Source organism: Bacillus rossius, chromosome 17 (assembly GCF_032445375.1).
Source record: "Bacillus rossius redtenbacheri isolate Brsri chromosome 17, Brsri_v3, whole genome shotgun sequence".
Classification (NCBI taxonomy): domain Eukaryota; kingdom Metazoa; phylum Arthropoda; class Insecta; order Phasmatodea; family Bacillidae; genus Bacillus; species Bacillus rossius.
Window position 1 is genome coordinate 10,819,837 of NC_086344.1, and position 16,606 is coordinate 10,836,442.

Sequence of the window (16,606 nt, forward strand, 5' to 3'; positions counted from 1 at the left end):
GATTGGACCGCAGTTATCTGGACACACCCCTCTACGACCGTGAGCCAACGATGTCCAGCTAGGAGAGAAGTAAGCGAATCAGGCAGTGCCAAATAACAAGGATAAAAATGTTCTCGCTAAGAAATCAACCAATGGGAAAGTAAACATGGGTCGAGCACACCTATAACTTTGAATTCTATCCTAAGGCTAGAGGAATCCGCGAAATTTCCGGGACTCTACTCATGACTGTTTAGCTTAGACTGTTTACCGACAACAAAATCATACATCAAATTGAAGGTACACTTACCTAGTTTTTTTTTGACGTGACGTCTAATAAATCGATGAACGCCGGCTGCACGCACGAAAAAATTGTCCCGTTACGCACGTTGTCCCGTTACGCTGTGTCCCGTTACGCTCATTGTACGCTTGCGCCGCATCTATCTCTCTTCCACTCGATTGGAACAACCATCGATTTGACTTTTGGCGTGACAACGTCTAATAAATCGATAAACGCCGGCTTCACGCACGAAAAAAGTGTCCCGTAACGCACATTGTCCCGTTATGCTGTGTCCCGTTACGCTCATTGTACGCTTGCGCCGCATCTATCTCTCTTCCACTCGATTGGAACAACCATCGATTTGACTTTGTCGAGGCACATTAAACTTGAAACACTCCCATTCGTTTCCTGTACTTTTCCTATCATCGTCCTATCCTTAACAGAATAACACAGATTGGAAGAAGTTAAATAGCAAACATGTATAAAAGTTATAGTTGAAATAATCTCTTCGTTAAAGTAATAAACATATTTGAATAAATGAGTGCAAACAAAAGTAGATTTATCAATTAAATTGTATATTTCATTTCACTCCTTCTTTGTATCCATACCAAATAGCGAAAATTCAATAAAAATGATTCAATTTTATTCATAAAAGTATGCAATAATTTCATCAATGTTTTGTTATGACGTTGTCACGTTAAACTATCTTCCGTAAACAGACTTTACAGACAACCAAATTTTTTGTACACATTTTCAATATGTGTACTTTTAGTTATACATCAGACATCCAACCTGAAGTCCCATCCTGTATACACTTTGGTTAAAAACTCTGTAGTTATGGAAGCAATTCAATTCTGTGTCTCAACTCATTAGTTAGCGGCAGACACGGATATTTTATAAAGCCCCAAAAGTTAAAAATCGCATGGCCATATGTCAGGAGAAAGCGGAGACCAGCGAAAATGAGCTCTGTCGTCCCGACCATTAGGACCAATCCAACGGTCAGGGACTTGGACGTTCGACCATTCTCGTGCTAAGAGATTCCAATGGTGAGTGGCTCCATCCTGTGGCCAAATAAGGTTTGCACTTTCACCCTCTACTAATTGGGGAAAGATCTATTATTTTGCGTTGCAAGTGAAAAAACAAAATTGATTGTCTGTAAAGTCGATTTACGGACGATAGTTTAACGTGACGTCATAAAAAAACATTGATGAAATTATTGCATAGTTTTATGAATAAAATTGAATCATTTTTATTGATTATCACTATATTGTGTGGATACAAAGGAGTGAAATGAAATCTACAATTTAATTGATAAATTTACTTTTATTTGCACTCATTTATTCAAATATGTTTATTACTTTAACGAAGAGATTATTTTAACTATAACTTTTATACATGTTTGCTATTTAACTTCTTCCAATCTGTGTTATTCTGTTAAGGATAGGACGATGATAGGAAAAGTAGGAAACGAATGGGAGTGTTTCAAGTTGAATGTGCCTCGAAAAAAGTCAAATCGATGGTTGTTCCAATCGAGTGGAAGAGAGAGAGAGATGAGGCGAAAGCGTACAATGAGCGTAACGGGACACAGCGTAGCGGGACAAGGTGCGTAACGGGACACTTTTTCGTGCGTGCAGCCGATGTTCATCGATTTATTATACGTTGTCACGTCAAATAAACAACAAAGCATTCTACAACGCTTACAGTTGATACTATTATATTCTATATCCGGGACATTCTCTTATGGACATACTGAATTTTACGCGAACAGAATTCGATATTAGTTAGATTTCGAGTATTTCGTAACTGGTTGAGTATCTTTGAGGTACATGATTACTATTAGTTCACGAATCCCAGCCATCAGTGCGGAAGCCAGCGTTCTGAATGGCCTAGCCAAATAAGACAATTGCATCTCTTGCAGTCGGCCGCCAAATCAAAAGAAAGAAACTGCAAGAGCGGTCATGCATTACTGCAGTCTAATGGACGTAAAGATGTTTTCGTGATAATCACGTGGCCCAAGTCATGGTAGAACACCACACATCAAGTGTACCTATGTATGACAAAAGAGGCGAGAATAACTGTAATCAAAATAATATAGTATGTAGAACCATATATCAATATTTGGGATGTATTAACAATTTAATACATTACATACTATATCCCATTTATAATTCAAATAATTGTTTATCATAACTACATTGAAACTTTTATTTAATTTAATCAAACAACTTTGTTATTTTCATTAGCAATACAAATGCCAAATATAAATCAAGGAGAATGGTTTTCCCCAACACTTTAAAAGTGAAGTCTTCGCAGTTTTTATAACAACCTGCAGGCTAACTGAACGTTAATTTACAGTAAATTTTGACCGCAAGGTAGGTAATTCTTCTAGTTGGAGGTTAGCTTCCTTTTCAACAACCAGCTCCTTAAAAAAAACTATCGATTAATTTATTTTTTAGTCAAAATACGTAGTTTGGTATATAGACTGTAAAGTTAAGTGACAAATATTTGAACACAGTTATAGATTAAAAAAATTAACGGACTTTTCAACGGAGAAATATACTCAAATAATTGAATAGTTATTTGAACCTCGCAGATAATTGGATCTTCGTACAAACTACCTGGGCTCTGGCTTCCTGATTGTGTGTTTAGTTTTAAACAAGATGAACACACACGATGAAGAAAAAAAGAATTTAAGTAAAGACTGAACAAATTTTTGAATTTTCATTAATATACTAATAGTGCGTCGTACGTTAAGTAAGTTAATACATTATATATATTCAATGGTTAACTCAAAACCAGTAACCTTACGAAGATAACAGTACATTACGAAGACCTCAAAGTAATTTGTAAATTTAATACGAAAATCATTAACATTGCATATTAGAAAGAAAACTATTTTAGATCTACTGACGGACTGCCCGTTAATATTGCTTATTTGATTGTCAAAACCGGTTTCCGCAAAAGGAAACTAATAATGTTTGTAACATGCTCTAGTCCTTTTATTTATTTATATTTATCATTTGCATGCACAATTAAATTTTTTTTATTACGCCAAGAAGTATACCATCTAACGCGCCTACGTAAGAACACGCACCCATTTTTTAAAAATATTTTGTTAGAGTGTAGTTAATTCGGTTGGTTTGGCCCGCAGGAGTGTTGTATCTCTAAAGTGAATGATAGAGCTGCTCCCGGGACTTGCTGGAAGCACCACGAGACAACCCTCTGCCCACGACCAGAAACCCCTCAGCGGCAGGTTCTACAACCTCACGAATCCAGTTTTCTCCCTGCATTACACTCGTGACAAATAAATTTAGCATACTTTTAATTTGCAACTCTAAACTCTCAACTCTAAGGTTGAATCCAAGGTTATCATTAGGATTCTGACAACTCTGTATAGAAATTATAAGCTTTCATAAACCCATTAATTCACTATTAGATTCCATTGAAGGCACGGACAGACACTAATAAATGAAGGTATAGGCTACTTTCAACGCAGTACCCAACATTTTCCTATCCCTCGTGTCTGTGACGTGACGACCACGCACCATGTTTTTTTTTTTTAAATTTTTTTTATATTTATTCAGTTGCTAACCCTGACTCATGCGTGTGATCCACAGACAACTTAAATATTCATTTGGTCCCGAAGGGCGTTCATAATTTTACGTGATAACGTCACAAGAAAACAATGATGAAAAATTGCATACTTTTTAATTTTCAAATATTATATACAGTTTTTGCGAATTTAATTTAAATAATTTATTTAAATATAATCACGAACAATTCGTTAAAAAGCTAACCTTAACCTTTTTGATATTATAGAAGATTTTTCTCGCACGGTATGGTTGGCCTTGTTCTTGCACGCTCGGCTCAGACGGGAACGTGACAATTTTTTCCTGCGTGCAGCCGGCGTTCATCCGATTCATAAGACAGTTATCATATCAAAAAAAAAAAAACTTAAAAGATTCGGTTGCGTCTTCTGCAAACCGCGAATTTTCAGTTGGACTTGCTGAAGGGTGGGCACAAACCGACTCGAGCTTGGACTGCCACGCACGCTTCTGTACTAGACTCGCTGAAGTATTGAGGCCGGACCCCAGTTCCGCTCGCCCTGCAAGAACCGTATCGGCGCGGAGAGACAGCATGTCGTCTGCACGAGGCCGCGTGTCGCCCAGAGATCAGAGAAAGTTACAGATGACTAGGGACCCGGAAAATTCGCGGGTTCAATGACCTCCAGGATGGACTCCAATATCCCCTACACACTCGGGAAAATGCCAACTGTTCATTGGCTGCTGACTTGTGAGTCGTCTCGACTGGGTGGCCTGTGATTCGACACTTCTATGAGTGAGGGTCTCTAATTGGCCCTCAGTCCTCCAGATTAACAGTGAACCAATGACAGAAGTAGCACTAAGGTATAATTATTTGAATTTTAGCATAACACGAAATGAACCCGCGAATTTTTCGGGTCTCTACAGATGGAGCATGAACACAGTTTGTAGGTATCTCTGCCGAAGCCAGGGGATGTAAGGGGGAAGCAGGTCGCCGCCATATTTTGACATGAAGAAAATCGCATTTTTCTCATAAGTGATGTTGTGTATGGTGGTGGAAAAGTGCATGAATATTAAACAAATAAAGACCGTTGACTCGAGAAAAAATGATTGTGTACAAGAGTATGTAGTAAACTACATTTCTATCTTAATATATATATATATATATAAATCCAGTGTCCTGATGTTTGTTTCCAGTGAACTCTTCACCAAGTCAACCGATTTCGATGAAAATTGGCATTTATGTGTAATTTTTTTCCAACTTGAGAGATAGGATAGTTTTTATTTCGATTAATGGTCTTAATAATCTATAATTAATAATAAATAATAAATAACCGATCACCATGGGTAAAAAAAAACATACAGTAATTGTGTGACATTTCTCTATGTCCAACACACTGTCATATAGCGCTATCCAGACAATAAAGCTCCATGTGTTTAGCCCGGGCAACGCCGGGTACTGCAGCTAGTATACTATACAAACGAATGGCCGCCGTCTTTTTACGTGAACAAACTGGCCAACAGTCCTCAAGAGCTTATATGCTCCATCTGTAACTTTGTCTGATCTCTGGTGTCGCCCAGGAGCGGAGGCTGCGAAGGCGAGGCAGGGCTGTGACTGACAAGCAGACCTGCCCCAGGTCCGCGTGACGTCGTGTGCTCTGAGCGGTAGTGGCGCCATGCTGCGCGCTTTCATTCCGCGCTAGCACAGCCGCTGTCAGACACACGTCAATGCCCGTCACGAGGAGAGCGAGAGAGATAGAGAGAGAGAGAGAGAGAGAGAGGAGAATGAAACTTCCATGCCCACTCTGCCCTGCCCTGCCCTGCTCGGCTCTGCGGGAGCGAAACAGAATCCCGCGCTGCAATTAAAATGTCAGGAACACGGCGCCAGTCCCACAAGAGCGCGTGTTTCCGATGAAGCCACTCGGGGGAGTTCGCTCGTGTTCGGCGCTGGTCGCGTCCGTGGATCTCCCCGCGCGCAGTTCGCTGGTCTTCTGGTCGCTTCCAGAGGCCTCGCTACTCGTACTGTATAACTACCATGTGCTCTTCTAAGGATGTGGCTATTTTTTGCACCTAAAAGGAGAATTAATTCGATCAACTAACTTGAATTTTTTTTTTTTTAGGTTTTAAGGCAATGTTAATGGAAAATTCGTGATTTACAATTTTTTTTTCAAAAATCACACTAAATATTTTTTTAATTAAATTTTTTAATGATGTTAAACTATATCATGCTGTAATAAACCAGAAAAACCTAACAACCATATTAATTTTATTCTTTTTCGTACTCCAAAATTATGTTTAAAATCAAAATTTGGTGGCTATTGTTCCAATTGTTTCATATATATATATATATATATATATATATATATATATATATATATATATATATATTAGGGTGGTCATTATTTTTCAAAGTCCTAATTTCAAATCGCCCACACCCAATTTTTTTTTCCTATTGCTAAAAGATGAAAAAACGAGCCCTCACTCGTTAGGATCAGAGGTCGGGAGCCTGAAGTCTGGAGGGCGAAGCGCATCTTTGCGTCTTTGCGCGGGCGTGTCCAAGCAAGCCTCGACATGTCCGAGCCTGGGTCCTCCCGCACTTCTCAGTGCGACTCGAGCTGTTGTGCGTGTTACAAGTCCCCGCTGTGAAGCAAGCACGTGTTTCAATTCGAGAAGTGCCGATAGTGGGTTCAGTGTCCCACCAATTTCGTGGTTGCAAGCTACCCTCAAACAAGCAAGTACTTTCAGTTTTATTTTATAATTTACGGGAAGTGAAGTTGTCTCTTGCCGAAAGTAATAATTTTTAGTGATAAGGGAGTGTTTATTTTTTTAGGAGAAGTCAAGGATTCCTACGATATCACTGCAACATTGCCAAGAAAAACTCATTAAATTACATTCTCATTGGCGTAACCTACAAAGGAGTTCTCATTGGTCATCGGAAACGCAGCGTAAGCATGAGAATGAATTAATATTAAATTTAAATAATTTATTTGATATCGCGCATGCAAATACTTTAGAGTTAATTAAAAAAAAAAGAAGATAAAATATTTTTGAAGGTCCAAACAGAACCTGGACGGAAAGGGTGTCTTGCCGGGATTGACAAGAAGACGACAAAACGGGAGGAATGGCCAATCGAGAGAGCCATTAAATTTGATGAAAGGAGGACCAAAGAACAGGCACACCGCGAGGGTAATATTAAATTTCACTTTGACGCAGAAAGTAGTTCTGAAGAGTCTGATTCATCCGACATACCTTCATCTAGTTTGTCGCTACCTTGTCCCACCCAAATAACAGGACCCGCCGACGAAAATTCCGATGAACCGGATAAAGTAATGCGCGGTCGGAAATGCATTTTCACACCGAAGATAAATGGCAGCCAAATAAGTCAACGGAATGCAGTATTCGTTTTAGAACCAGCAGTTGAAGCACTAGGCCATAACATAACAGCTATAGCTATTAATAATACTTCTCTACAAAGATATAGAGAAAGGTTTAGGAAAAATAACTATCTGAAAATTATTAAACAACTATTTCAAGAGAATTTGCCTAAGTTTGTAACTGTGCATTCGGACAGTAAGCTACTTCCAGCATTGAATGTGCGAGATCCAAAGAGAGGCTGTCCGTTATAGTTTCCTATGTTGGTAACAAATAATATTGTTGGGGGTACCAAAATTAGACAATAGTTCAGGAAGAGAGCAGGCCTCAGCTGTTTGGACTGTTCTGGGAGACTGGGGATTGCAAGAAAAAGTTCAAATGTTGTGCTCCGATACTACTGCGTCTAATACAGGACGTTTCAGTGGCGCTGTAACGTATTTAGATCAAAAAGCGAAAAGCCGAAAGCGAGCTAATATAATTCCCCTGTAGACATCACATGTACGAGCTAGTTTTGCGGAGTGCCTTTAAGCACCTAAATGTTCATTTAAAAATGTATTTTGAAAATAAAATTATATCTATTAGCATCTTTAATTTATTTGCATGTTTTAATTTGTTACCCCTTTTTTTCCCGTATTCAAGGCCGATGTTGCACGGGCTAAAATTAAATTTACTAAAGGAATTTTGTTTATTGTAATTTAACGGAAAAAGGGGAAAAAATAAGGGGTGGGAAACTTAGAATTACGAAGTTATTTCTTCCCCCCCACCCCCCCCCCACACACACACACACACAAAGGCTGTGTGGAAGATTATAGGAAGAAATTCCTGGAATGCAAGAAAAAAAATCATTAAGAAATAAATTTGTTTAAGTTTGAATTAAGATGTTTTTATAAACATTCCAAATCTGTATTTCTTTTACTGAAAAAAAATATTCATTGAAAAATAATAAAACATAAAAAAAGCATTTTTAATTTATTAGCGAGTTTTAATTTGTAACCCTACATTGTTATATTCAATGGCGATGCGGCACGGGTTAACGTTAAAATTTTCAAAAGATCTTTTGTATATCGTTATTTTAAAGGGAAAGGAAAAAAAAAACTAGGGGTGGGCAACCCGGAATTACGAAAAAAAAAATTTACCCCTATAAATAAGGACCACTCTAATATATATATAATATATATATAATATATATACACATATTTACATATATATGTGTGTATATATTATATTACTATATATTAATATATTACTATATATATATTAGGGTGGTCCTTATTTATAGGGGAGAAAAAAAATTCGTAATTCCGGGTTGACCACCCCTAATTTTTTTCCCTTTCCCTTGAAAACGACGATATACAAAAGATCTTTTGAAAATGTTAACGTTAGTGCGGTGCTAGTGCGCCTACAGGGTTACAAGGCAGTCTCATCTGGGAGCCGTGCACAGAGGACGTAACCGCCTCTCCTCGCCAGTTCCGCTTCGCAGTGACCGGTCGCCATAAAAACGTCGCCGCCTCCGCACGCCCGCCGCCACGAATAACTCTATAAACTGTGTCCGCATGAAAATTGGGGAATTGGAAGAAGACCAAATTTCCGGGCGCACGAGGGCAGCAGTAAGTCATCGAACAGGGGGGAGGGGGGGGGGTGAGCTGATGTAACGACGAGAAGTGGGGGGGGGGGGGGGCGCGAGCGGCTATCTGGTCTCGGTTCGACAGGCACTCAGAGAGCGCTGCGTCATGTGTGTGTGTTAGGGAGGGGTGGTGGGGTGAGGGTTGAGGGATGAGGGGGGTGTTAGCGCCCTTCTGGCCTCTCTGGAACTCGGGTGAGGGGGGTGAAGCAGCCCTGCTTCGAATATTTTTTTTTTTTTTTTGGAAAACTCTTCCACAAATATGGGAGCTCAGTGTTCCGTGCTCTGCTAGATGTTTAGACACCTACTCTTACGTACATCCGGAGACCAAATATTCCGGAGCCCGTTTCAATTATCAGTATTTGTGAATCTCCGAGGTATTGCAACACGAACGTAAAGAAAAAACAGACAGTGAAAAAACTGCTTCATTTAATTTACTTTTTTTAAAAAAAAAATCATACATCTAATCTGCCTGAAAGATCATGTCTCACTTTCCTGGAAGACTCAGGCAGCCCTCAACGAAAGAAGTTTCAAATGTTGGCAGTGAAGGAAGAGGTATCATTTCCTACTATCCAAACAAAACTCGCAGGCTGCCATATACATGAGCTACCGATATTTCACCAACTAATATTGACAAAACCCTGAAATTTAATATTTCCGCGTAGCATTTCCATGCCCCATTATATTTTAAATTAACTTTTAAAATATTTAACTTTGTTATTTAATGTTCACTTAAGTAATAATAGTAAAAATAATTTTTATCGGTGTAAGGTTTTACCTAATAATTCCAGTTGTATTATAGTTTTTATTTTAATTTGGATTTTTAATATTTATTATTATTTAAATATACTATTTAATTTGTGCAAAATCCCTTGTTAGAATTTTTGTAGCTTTCCCTGCTGAGGACAGTACTGGAGGACTCTCGCTTCTGTGTCATGCGCCTGCCACCAGGAGTGAAGTTGGCGAATGAAACTGCGCTGAGAAGCAGAAGTGAGCAGCTGACCACAAAGATGTGCGTGGACGTCGGACGAACCCCTAACTGCGAACAAAACTACCGAAATGCTTCCACCGTCAGCCCACAGACTAACACATCTACCAGACCTTCAGACTCCACATCAATTCTCCTCAACTCTAATTCAACCTAGAGTCGCCCATCAAACTTGAAGCCAGCAAGCAGCCTGAATATAATTCGGTTTTCTACACGAGTAATAAACAGAGTGCTCATCAATTGTAGCCGTTTGTAAGTGACTGGAAAATGGTGTGCCGTGGAATATATATATATTTTTTTTTTTTTTAGTGAGACAGTTTTATAATAGTGCCGAACTCAGTTCGGCACAGATTTAATGACCAGTAATATGCGTGGACTTCAAACGCCCAAAGTCCAAGGTATGTGCAACTTAATGTCGGTAATGGTTGATACAAAGTAATTTTTATTACGTTTTACGTTATTTTGGAGGTGGAATTTTTTTATGATTTTTATGATACTCCTTTTTCCAGAAAATTTTAAAGATGATACGATATACAAGTGGTGGCTATTCGGCTACACAAAGTTAAAGGAGTATGAACGAAAAATTTGTTTTCGGAAGAATCGTCATAAGCTGTGACGTTTATTGTAACGTATTTTGCGTATACGTTTTACAGTTTTAAGGAGTTTGTGATATAATTATCAGTTGAGAATATTTAAGACATATAAGACTGGAGACTATACTCAAATTGCCATTGTGAAAAATACCTGATAGATCACTATACTGTTTAAAACCAATTAATTTTTATTTTATATTTTGTATCTCTAGGAGCTAGTATTAATCGAGAGTTAGTAGTATAACAATAGCAATCCGAAGCCAGGCTTAAGGATGAGGAACCGGGCAGCCGGTCCGCCAACTTGGATTCTGACGTCAAGGTGGCATTCTTGGATGACCTTGACCATGACCTTTGACCTGTACCGTGGCGGCCATCTTGGAACCACCAACTTAAATTCTGGAACTTTCCGCCCTTTTGTTTTCCGCCATTTGGTTTATTAGCTATCTCGAAATTGAACTCCCTACTCCCTAATTGTTGCACTTTTCATTACGGCCGCCATCTTTAAAAATAGAAAATAGGGAAAAAATTAAACATTAATTAAACATTGGCAAATAAATTTTTAATAAAAAATCGTTATCATTAATTATGATATTACCGTTGAACTTTTCGTAGTTGTCCCCATCTTTGATTTTAGAAACGTTTTATTTTTCGTTACGGCCGCCATATTAAATTATGACATCACTGTCGCACTTTTCACTATCGCCATCATGAAAAATTAGAAAATTGGAAAAATTAAAAATTAATAAAAAAATGTAATAATAATATTTTAATAAAAAAATTCAGTTACATCTTAGAGACCTAAAAATAGGGCAAAATAAAATACGACAAAAGAAGCTTCCTCCATGGAAGCCAACGGCAGTCTAACCTCCCAAAACTAATACCAGGCAGATATTACATCAGTCAGTATGACTTCATGGCGGCCATTTTGTTTTCTTCGGCTGGAGGCCGCCATCTGGATTCGACATAAAGTTTTCGTCTGCCAGAGGACGCTGCTGCCATATTAGTTAAAGTTTTACCCACTAGAGTGCATAAATCATTTGTTGCTAGGGTGCCCGCCATATTGCTGGCCGTCTTGGCCGTCATCTTGAAAATCTGTGATTATTGACCTAGAAATTCGGAGAAAATTCCATAAATCATCAAAAAATCACTTGTTTAAATATTGATTGATTCGATAACCTTGGTGATTGCAAAATCGTTAATTTAATTAAAATTACCATGACAGTGACAGTTTCAAGAAATAAAACAACACGAACCACGAAGCCAGGCAAGTACAAGGTCGGGGTTATAGACCAGACGTCTCTGAACCACAACGCCTTCTTGGTCGATAGCAAATGTAACATATTTCAAGCAGTAAAAACAAAGTTTTCGAACTGTCGTAAATAAAGTATCGCTAAAATCTATTAAAGCAATAAGTCCAAAAGACAGGACATGGTTTACGCTTACCTACTAAAGGACCAAGAATACCTAAAAAATGTTTTATCAAGAACAGGAGGCTTTGAACCACAAACCAGAGGTTTTAAACTCAGAGCTGAGTACAGACTTGACTATGCACATTTAACGAAACGACAAAAATTTAACAAAATAAAAATACACGCAATACACACACTTGACATGCAATGGACACGCAATACACACACTTGACATGCAATGGACATACAGAACACACACAGAACATTCAATGGACCGCAGTAGTACACAAGAGACATTCAATTAACACAAAACGAACAACCAGACTGATTATATTTTTTAACTGATCTTACAATAAGTTCATTTTAAATGTCTACCCTGAAAAGGGAAGGTGGGTGTGTTACGACTTCATCAATTAACATTCAATTTTAGCACTCTAAATTTTATTTACATTTTTTGAGTAAAAATTAGAGAGTATAAACGCGGGAAATCATCTCTTATTGTAATTCGTTGAATTAAGAGCTATAACAAGATGGGTATTTGTATGCAGCGGAGTAATTTGCAAAAATATAAAGCGAAAATTAACTCAAATATTTTAGCTCTTTGAAACAATAGACCCGCAAGAATCACTGTCTTAATTATTTCAGTTCAACGTTTTTGATGTTGCCTCTTGTTTCAAAGTAAGCTTTGATCATAAAACAGTTACACGTTTTGAGACTAAGCATGAATGTTAATTGGATTTCGCGTGCGTTGTGAAAGAAAAAAATAATTCGGCGTTAGTGATTGCCTTTTAAAAGGAACATAAACTTTTTTTTAGTTCCACTTGCTGTTACTACTAAGTGAATATTTTTACCAAATTAAAAATTATGGATGAAATTGAGAAATGTTAAATAAAAAAATGTATTTGGTTTAATGGATTTCAGAGTAAAGCCTTTTTTATTTTACTATCAAAATTGTTACTGAAGTAATTTAAAGGTAATTACTGTCAGACTTTAATTGGTATTTTTCCTCAATGAAAAAAAATTCTTTTGAAGTACCAAAAATTCTTTGTTTATATATATTATTAAGATTTTTTTCTATTTATCACAACCTTATACGTATAAAAAACATACACTAAATGCAATATGTTCTTAACATTAAACGGATAAGCATGCTACTTAACAACAAAAATGGTTTCAATCGTTGTATTTTTACACAATATTAAAAAGAAACAAATAATAGAAAATTACTAAAAACTTAAAATATTTACTACATTTTTATTATGTGTGATTGTTATTATCGTCTGCATATACTTATTTATGTAAGTAATACATTTGAAGCATGCATATTTAGCTACATATACATTTTGCTACAAATTTTGTCTCTAATGTTAAATTAAAATTGTTTACAAGCGTGTATGGATAAGTTGCAGCTTAGTAACATATCAAGACCAAAGAGCTAAAGGAAGGGATTTACAGGGTAATGGGGGAAGGGTGTGATTTAAATCGCAGAAAAGAATAAAGAGCGAAGATATTTGTAAATGGGATTCAGGATTCCAGAGCAAGCTGTCCAGCGAGATAATCATTCCCGAAAAGCCGTTAAAAGAAAATATGAACCATTATGTCTGAAGGAAGTTAGGATTTTGTTCGTGTGATATAAAAGTGAAGAAAATGATTACTAGGACAAAGTAAAATATCGTCTTTAGTTATAAATATTTCTCTCATTTTCGTAACGGGCGGTTTCCTAGCAAATACTTGGATTAAAAACATATCTTCAAAACAGTTTCATTGTTATAATATTCAATGATCACACATGACTTAGAATCTAGAAAGTAAATAAATTGTGTTATTTTACTACCCACCTATGTTGGTGCGTTTTTACTTTGTGATATATAAATTTTAATATGCACGTATGTGAACTTTTACCTTAACTGTAAGTTAAATCTACTGCATCGTTGAGTAAATTAATAACAATTAACATTCTACTACTTCCAAAAAAAAAAACGTAGCTTACAGCATATAATAAACAATGCTTGCTTTTGTGATATTTATAAATTGTATCATTAAAATTTTCCACGCAAACACTTCTTGCAATCTGAGTCACCAACTGGATTATCTAACCCACCACCACCTTGTGGTTGTTAGTTGAGTGTCTTAACCTCTGGTACATCGTTTACATTGATAAATAATTATGTATTGAGAAAACCACTTTTTAACTTAATGTAAGTTAAATGATTTTTTCAGTATACATTTGTACTATTATATATATATATATATATATATATATATATATTGCAGTTCCTTGACAGCTTTTAATTCACTCTGACATATATTTTGTATTTTTACAATGACGTTTATGTGCCTACAAGTAAAGAGTGCTCACAAAAAAAACTAAATAATTTAAAACTTCTTGTAAGAGTAATTCCATATTTACATTCAAATGTGTAAATTAACGTGTTTTAACTGTAATAACATGTACATATTTTATAGAAGCCTGCAGCGCTAATTAGTTTTTTAGAAACTTTTGTTTTTAAAATTACACCAACTATACAAGTTTTTTACAATTACACGAAAAATTATGTAAAAGTACTAAACCTATGTAAATATAATTTACGAATGTTTTTACAGTGTGCTTTTTTCAAGCTCAAATTTGGCTTACAACCTACTTGCGCATATTTATTACAGATTTGAATCGATGTGATACATTTCTTCCGATTGTGTCACCTATTCACACGGAGTAACATGATGTGTGCGAAACGTCGCGAAAGCTATCATAATTAATTTCACTGGCGCGCCTCTTTACATCTGGAAATACACAACGCCAATATATATTTAAAATACTAGAGATTGAACAGCAAATTTAAAGGAGGTACCATGCTAAAATTTCAGAAACAGCAAGACGATAACCCTTACTGATTTCAAGCTCGAATGTACCCCTTTAAAATTACCTAGGATTAAGGGTCTTTCAGAAACGTTTCGGGAACACCTGTTTTTGAGGAATGAACTCGTAAGCGTTGATGTTTTGGGCGATGATTTTAAATTTAAAAAACGCAAATTAATATGACGTAAAGAACTTGCAAATAGAATGGTTTACAGACGCGGCTAACACCGTACGTATTGTCTCCGAGGGGACGACGTGCAGTGGCGAAGGTGTGCCAGTGTGCCAGTGTGCCAAGTGGCATACCTTTCCGGGCGGGGAGCAGGCGAGCAGGGGCCCGCCGCACGAGCTCTGGAGACAGCCGCGGCAGGGTGTTAGCGGCGGGAGACTCACCTGCAACAAGCAAGCAGACCGCTCGGTCAAACCACGTGTCCAGCATTCCCTCCATGCCACACACTCCCTCCACGCCACATACTCCATCCACGCCACGCATACCTCCACACCACGCACTCCCTCCATGTCACGCACCCCCTCCACGCCATGCACTCCCTCCACGCCACGTATTCCCTCCACACCACGGACTCCCTCCACACCACGCACTCCCTGCACGCCATGCACTCCCTCCATGCCACGCACTCCCTCCACGATACGCACTACCTCCACGCCACACACTACTACCACGCCACGCACACCCTCCATGCCATGCATACCTCCACGCCACGCACTACCTCAACGCCACGCAAACCCCTCCACGTCACGGACTCCCTGCAAGCCACGCACTCCCTCCTCACCACGCACTCCCTCCACGCCAGGCACTCCCTCCACACCATGCACTCCCTCCACACCATGCACTCCCTCCTTTCCATGCACTCCCTCCACGCCAGGCACTCCCTCCACGCCACGCACTCCCTGCACGCCACGCACACCCTCCACGCCACACACTCCCTCCACATCACTCCCTCCCTCCACGCCATGCACTCCCTCCATGCCACGCACTCCCTCCATGCCACGCACTCCCTCCACGTCACGGACTCCCTCCACACCACGCACTCCCTCCACGCCACGCAGACCTCCACGCTACGCACTCCCTCTCCACGCCACGCACTCCCTCCACGCCACGCACTACCTCAACGCCACGCACTCCCTCCACGCCACAGACTCACTTCAAGCCACGCACTTCTTCCTCGCCACGCACTTCTTCCTCGCCACGCACTCCCTCCACGCTAGGCACTCCCTCCATGCCACGCACTCCCTCCACACCACGGACTCCCTGCATGCCACGCACTCCCTCCACGCCACGGACTACCTCCACGCCACGCACTCCCTCCACGCCACGCACTCCCTCCACGCCACGCACTCCCTCCACGCCATGCACTCCCTCCATGCCACGCACTCCCTCCATGCCACGCACTCCCTCCACGCCACGGACTACCTCCACGTCACGCACTCCCTCCACGCCACGCACTCCCTCCACGCCATGCACTCCTCCATGCCACGCACTCCCTCCATGCCACGCACTCCCTCCACGCCACGAACTCCCTGCATGCCACACACTCCCTCCACGCCACGCACTCCCTCCACGCCACGCACTCCCTCCATGCCACGCACTACCTTAATGCCACGCACTACCTCTACGCCACGCACTTCTTCCACGCCACGCACTCCCTGCACGCTACTCACTCCCTGCACGCCACGCACTCCCTGCACGCCACGGACTCCCACCACGCCACACATTCCCTGCACGCCACGCACCCCCTCCTTGCCATGCACTCCCTCCACGCCACGGACTCCCTGCATGCCACGCACTCCCTCCACGCCACAGACTCACTTCAAGCCACGCACTTCTTCCTCGCCACGCACTTCTTCCTCGCCACGCACTCCCTCCACGCTAGGCACTCCCTCCATGCCACGCACTCCCTCCACGCCACGGACTCCCTGCATGCCACGGACTCCCTGCACGCCACGCACACC

General features: G+C 39.7%; 1 protein-coding gene across 1 annotated transcript in view; it reads right to left on the bottom strand.

Annotated features, from left to right (window-relative positions):
- The window catches only part of LOC134540809 (disintegrin and metalloproteinase domain-containing protein 12), a 658,355-nt gene that overhangs the window by 519,054 nt on the left and 122,695 nt on the right, over positions 1–16,606 (bottom strand). The window contains exon 3 of the mRNA XM_063383750.1: positions 14,942–15,028. Within this exon, the coding sequence (XP_063239820.1) occupies positions 14,942–15,028 (87 nt within the window). The remainder of the gene's footprint in view (positions 1–14,941; positions 15,029–16,606) is intronic.